Genomic DNA, 6,834 nt, shown 5'->3' on the forward strand with positions numbered 1-6,834 from the left:
CATGCAGTGCCATGAACTTCTTTCTTTTAGACTCCCAGTTTGATTCATCTGAAACACTTGTCAGTGTATCTGCTAGTGTGGCACTCTTATCAATTCTAGAGATCATTTACTTTCTGTTCAGAGAGCTTCACTTGAACCTTCTTTTAGGAAGAATACTCTTGTGATAAATGCTTGGTTTTCTTTCATCTGAAAATGCCTTTATTTTCTCTTTATTACTATGGTATTTAGAGTTCTGTATACTGACAGTTCTTGACCACTTGAAAGATATTGCGACATTTCTTCCTAAGTTCTCTGATGAGAAATGCACTCTTGCTTAGTTATTTTTCCTCCTAGGTACTATATTATTTCTCTGTTTCTGTTTTCCCACCTTTATCTTTGCCTTTCATTACCAGACGTTTGCCTACACTGTGCCTGGGTGTGGATTTACTGAGTTTACCCTATTTGGAATTCATCTTTCTCCTTAAGTCTATAGGGTGTGCTTTTTTCCAGATGTGGCAACCACTGTCCCCTCTTTCTGCTGTACACAGGTCTCCAGAGAAATGAGTGATCTGTTCCCCTATCTCAAGGATGCATGAGGTTCTGCTCACTTTTTATCACTCTACTTTCTTCTGATGAGATGGTGATTAATTTATCCTGTATTACAGTTCACTAATGTTTTCTTTTGTACCATCCTTCTGCTGTTCAGCTCATCACTGAATGCTTAAATCTTCAGTTAATGCATTTTCAGCTCCAAAATTTTTCTTTGATACTTCTTTGTGTCTCCAGTTTCATTGCTTAACCTATTTTTTTTACTTTCTATTTTTCAAAACTTATTGCAAACACATGTGTAATGCTGGTTGAAGCATTTTCATGATGCCTACTTTAAACTCTTGGCTGTGTCATTCAAATCTCTTCACCTTGATGCTGATATCTGTTGAATGCTTTTTTAAATTCAAATAGACACTTTTTAGTTTTTGGTATAACAAGTGGTTTTTAATAAAACCTGGACATTTATTTTGGCTATTATGTTTTAATTTCAGTTTTAATAGGTTCAGTATGACTTGTAGATACAAGTCCAAGGGCACAAAGATAGCCCCTTCCTCCCTGCATTCCTTGCATCCTCTACTCCCTCTGTCTTTTGCTTAGTTTTTGTTGTATTTCATCTCTACACTGCAGTAAAAAGGCTTAGAAGCTCCTGGCTCCTGGCTTTGGATCAGCTCAGCTCTGGTCGTTGCGAAATTTTGGGAGTGAACCAGCAGATGGAGGACATTTATCTCTGTCTCTCCTTCTCACTGTCTGTAACTCTGCCTCTCAAATAAATAAATAAAATATTTTTTAAAAAGGCTTAATACTTCACTGAATAAGAAGTTTAACAATAAAAAGTGAAAAGACCCTAGTTTAGTGGGAACAATGGCTATAAAAATAATTGAATGGAAGAATGGGTTTTATCTGACTTGGCACTGCTGTTGCAGATTTAGGGGGTATACCATGTCATTGTTGCCAGGAGAGGTTCTGTGTTCCCTATGTGATCTACCCACCACCAGCTTAGTACCATAACATACTTCATGCACTCTACCCAAAATATTTTCGTGAGGGATAACTCAGACAGAAGGAGTCCACATTTCTATATTTGCCAACATATGGAGAGGCAACTGTGATGCTTGTGAAACACTTCTTTATTTCCAACAGTGCCCAATTAACAGCCTCTAGGGATTCTAGAGAGAAATTGGTCTCTAGATGTCTTTGTTTGATCTTCTTTAATGATCCTGCAGCTAATGGGTCTGGTGGCTCCTGATTGGTATCAAGAGACAGTCCAATGCAAAACAATGGATGGGACAAGTCCATGTAACTTTGACTTCTGCTCTCAACATCATGGTATCCACCACAGTGTGCACAGGGAAAGGGTGGCTAGCCTACCTTCCTGGAACACATTTTAGAGACACACGGTCGATGTTGAAGGCACTGGGGTAAATGAGGACTCTATTTCTCATGTCCTTGCTGTGCTGATATTTTTCCCTCATGAAGTAGGGTCTTTGATGGGACTGTTAGGTCCAGGACAGGAGCAGTTTAAGCAGCTGTGAGAGCTGGGACCTTCAAGGAAGCTATGAGACCTTTTGGGAGAGCCAGTGGACTCATAGCCAATTTCAGGAAGACAGAAACAGATGTGTCCCCTTTCCTTTCCCATTAACACGTTTGCCACTGAATTATCATCTCGGTTTCCCCTTATTATGAAAGCTCTGGATTCATTGAAGATGGATGAATAGCAGACAGGATGCACATGTTGATTTTTCTCTGGGACACATTGGGCACATCTGAGGCTCAAGTGTTCCTTTTCTTACATTTCCAACTACCTAGCACAGCATTTGCTTTTGCAGAAGAATGAAGAGCTGCCGATAGATCTTTGGTGACCCGTGGCTACCTGTGGGTGAGTATGTGGTCTTAGTGTGACTGGGTCAACTCATCATTTACTTTATGTAAAATAAGCCGAGTATGTTCCTCTTTGGGCAGATCTAATACAGTAAAAGGATTGAGGCTGTTGACTTTGACTAAATTGAAGAACTGGTTCAGAGATCTGAGAGTTGACCAATGTGACAAAGACTCTCCCAAGAGAAGTCTGTGGATTTAAAGGTAAAAGAGAATATCGATTCTAGATAGGTAGATTGCAGGAGGGACAAGGAATCAGAAATTGATTGTTGCAGTCAAGCCAAGTCATGATATTTCCTTTCTATCTCACTTTCCTTGAGCATATGGAATGGGAAGATTGGAAGATAAAGATCTCCCTAGATGATCGCCTAACATGGGATTTGGGAAAAGCCATCTCCCTCACTGACTGATGTCAGTCTTAGGTCAATAAAGTCTGGGCTGAGTTTCCAACGTTCTCGGTAGTGTTGGTCTGTGACTTTTGTAATTTAACTCATTTCAATCAGCTTCCAATTATTTCATCTTCAACTTTTAAAACTAATCCTGAGATATGATGAAAGATTCTTTTGTGTGTGGGAATACAGAATTCCATGGCCATAATATTCTTAGGATACAATTTTAATTTTGCAGTATTCCTCATGTGTCTTCCCAATTTGATTGTTTCTTACCAGAAATAAGTGGCATTATTAGACACATTGGTAAGAGAAGGGAATTCTTTTCAGCTTTGCAGTAGACTATATAGAAAAATTATCAATACTATTAAAAATTATATGTTAATTCTGATTATGTATTTATTTGAAAGGCAGGAAGAAAGAGACACACACACAGTACGCTTAGAGAAAGAGAAAGAGACAAAGACAGAGAGATCGATTATTCATCTTCTTGTTTTTTCCCAAATTAGCTTCAATAACCAGGGTTAATTAGGATGAAACTGGGAGCCAAGAACTCCATTCAGGTCTCCCACATGGGTGGCTGAGTTCCCCAGGCACTGGTTCAGCATTTACTGCTTCCCTAGGCATTAGTAGGAAGGTAGATTTGAAGGGGAGTAGCTGGGACTTGAATAGCACTCTGACATGGGGTGCCAGTAATCTAACTGAAGGTTTATCTGTTGTACAACAGTGCTAGCTCCAACATCATTCTTTATTAAAAGTGCTAGTTACAAGCACAGTACTAATTCATCCAGGTTTTTAGCCTATCTGTACTATATTCATAGAAAAATAATTTATTTTCTTTAACAATGGGCAAAAGCTATGAAAATATTTTTTTAACAGTGGGCTAAGTCTTGGCTTCAGTGCTCATATCCCATATTGGAGCCCATATGGTATGGGTACTGGATGTTCCTCTTCTGTTCCAGCTTTCCAATATGGCCTGGGAAAGCAGTGGAAGACAGCCCAAGCACTTCAGTCCCTGCACCCGTGTGGGATCAACCTAGTTCTGGACGTTGTGGCCATTTGGAGAGAGAACCAGTGGACAGAAGACTTCTCTCTGTATCTCCCTCTCTCTCTGTAACACTACCTCTAAAATAAATATAAATAAATAAATACATCTTTTTAAAAATGAAAGTTCTACCAGAATAATGACTTAAAAAATACTATAGGTTGAGCATTTAGTTTAATGGTTAAGATACTAGCTGGAATGCCAGGTTCCCATATTGGAGTGCCTGCTTCATGTCCTGGCTACACTGTAAATTAAACCACTCTGCTAAGGTTCACTGTAGGAGGCTGTAATTGATGGCTCAAGTAATTGTGTCCTTGTCATCCACATGGAATGCCTGATTGAATTCATACCTCTGGACCTTAAACTTGCCCAGCTCCAGCTGTTGTAGAATTCCGGAAGGTGGGTGATTAGTGGAAAAAATCTCCCACTGTTGTGATATATATACATAGTGGGACATTATTCTGCTATAAAGAGAATGAAATTCCACAATTTGCTGCAAAATACATGCAACTGGAGGACTTCATGTTGAGTTAAACAACCCAGACACAGAAAAACAAATATCAAATGTTCTCCCTCCTATGTGGAAGACAAAATTAAGGAAAAAGAAATTGAAAAAACATACCTGCTTGTATCAGTATTGACGTAAATATAGTTCTGTCAATCTTTGTTTCATAAATTTGTCATTCCAGTGTTTAAGAATGTTATACTACTAAACTTTAAATGAATCATAACTAAATTAACATTTACTGTATATGGGTGAATTGTTCATCTTTCCATTTGACTACTGTTTATAGCATTTCCTTCTTTCCCTGCTGAAGTAGAGTCTCTTTGCTTATTACTTGTTGGAGTCTTTATTTGGGGGTGCATAAGCTCTCGATTACTGTGTAAATTAAAATACGTTATCTCAAAAAGAAAGAAAGAAGAGAGAGAGAATAGAAGTGTGGGAGTGAGGAATATTTAAAAAAAAATAAAAATCAAAAAGTAAATAATTTACTAAACAGAAAAGTAGTTTCACTTGAAAATAAGTCCAACTTCCAAAGCCATCACATGATTAATGAAAAAAATGTTCTCCTTTATGCAGTTCCAACATGGCAAGATTGCTCAGTGAGAGCTGAAGAAGGAATTGAGAAGCTGGTGATGTGGGATGCAGGGAACAGGACTGTGGTCCAGGAGTTCATCCTGGAGGGCTTCCCTGCTGTCCAGCACCTGGGGAACATCTTGTTCCTGGTGCACCTGCTGGCGTACCTGGCCTCCATCATGGGAAACATGCTCATCATCACCATCACCTGGGCTGACCATCGCCTCCACACACCCATGTACTTCTTCCTCAGCACTTTCTCCTTTGTGGAATGCTGCTTCATAACCACGGTGATTCCTAAACTGCTGGCCATCTTCCTGTCAGGGACGCAAGTGATTTCCTTTGCTGCCTGCTTCACACAAGCATTTTTCTTTCTTTTCCTGGGGTCAGCAGCTTTCTTCCTTATGGGAGTGCTGTCTCTGGATCAGTACCTGGCCATTTGCAGACCTCTGCGTTACTCCAGCATCATGAGCCCCAGGGTGTGCTCCCTCCTAGTTACTTTCTGCTTCACTTTGGGATTCCTCTTTGCAGTGGCTCCAGTTGTCCATCTTTCCCAGTTGTCCTTCTGTGGCCCCAATGTCATCCCCCACTTCTTCTGTGATTTTGGGCCCTTGGCTAAGCTCTCCTGTTCTGATACCAGGTCTGTTGAAATGTTGTTCTTCAGTGTTGCTTTTTTGGCTATTTTTATACCCATCCTGGTAACCGTCATCACATACAGCCACATCGTAGTCACCATCGTGAGGCTCCCATCAGCCAAAGAACGGCAGAAAGCTTTTTCTACCTGCTTATCTCACCTCATCGTCTTGTCTTTGATATATGGCAGCTGTCTTTTCATCTATGTGAAGCCAAAGCAGACGAGCAGGGTGGACTTCAACAGACAGGCTGCTCTGGTGAACACGGTGCTGTCCCCAGTGCTGAACCCTGTCATCTACACCCTTCGCAACAAGCAGGTGCACCAGGCTCTCAGGGGTGCTCTGTGCAGGGGGAAGTAGACCACAGCTTCTCAGTGAGGGGAGCACATTCTCCTTGATTGAATCCAGTTTCCCCTCAGTGTAAAGAACCTTTACGTATGTTATTTGTAAACCTGCTTACAGTTTATGAAATTCAGAAATGTGTTACTTTTTCAAGTTTGATGGGTAAAATATTATCTATTTTATTTTCATTAGCTTTAAATCAGTAAGATTCAAAAAAATTAATGATGAGACTCCAATACATGAATCTCTTTGTTGCATCTGGAATCTGAAAGCTGGATTATTGTGTTTTCAAGGATCTATGTATGATAATTTTAAGGAGACAGAGAATAAAATTCCAAAGTATGGAGAATATCATTGATCAAGGATGGATGTACATGGACATGATACTGAATTCTGAAGAGCACACACACATACAGAAGTATATACGACTAGCATTCTATCAGTAAACTATTCAAGGTGACTCAATACAATTGTTTTCAATATTGAACATTCTGCATATCAATGGAATATTATGTATATAATTGTATAGTTTGCTTAAAATAACTTTACAATCATATTTTATTCCCTCTTATGATGCAACTACATAAATGCCCCTGATTGGAAGTCCTTATTGATTTCACAGATTTATCAGATTGATTTTAGTACTCAGAGTCCTGGCATTGTAGGACGTGGAGCTGAGGCACATTAGGAGTTCTGGAACAAGGAACTGGAAGTTAAGGATTTTTCTGTGACAGAAAATTTAAAGAATTCAAGGGATCTCTAATAAGAGATGGGAAGAAACTTGATTGTGGAGGTAACTCTTTCCACATGCGTCTCTTCATTGTGGAACAGGAGGTTAAGATGCAGTCAGCTTTAGGTGTCTATTTTACAACTAAGGAGAACGATGTTATCGACACATTGTGTGACGTGGGACATAATGTTATAACAGGCATAGGAAAGATGATT

The 6,834-nt window shown here is 39.6% G+C and overlaps 1 protein-coding gene across 1 annotated transcript; it reads left to right on the plus strand.

Annotated features, from left to right (window-relative positions):
• Nucleotides 1-4,884: 4,884 nt before the first annotated feature.
• Nucleotides 4,885-5,907, plus strand: LOC133775835 (olfactory receptor 2AP1-like). The gene has a single exon (XM_062214320.1). It carries the CDS (start codon nt 4,885-4,887, stop codon nt 5,905-5,907), a length of 1,023 nt encoding a protein of 340 aa, XP_062070304.1.
• The last annotated feature ends 927 nt before the right edge of the window (nt 5,908-6,834 follow it).

Source organism: Lepus europaeus, chromosome 17 (genome assembly GCF_033115175.1).
Source record: "Lepus europaeus isolate LE1 chromosome 17, mLepTim1.pri, whole genome shotgun sequence".
Classification (NCBI taxonomy): domain Eukaryota; kingdom Metazoa; phylum Chordata; class Mammalia; order Lagomorpha; family Leporidae; genus Lepus; species Lepus europaeus.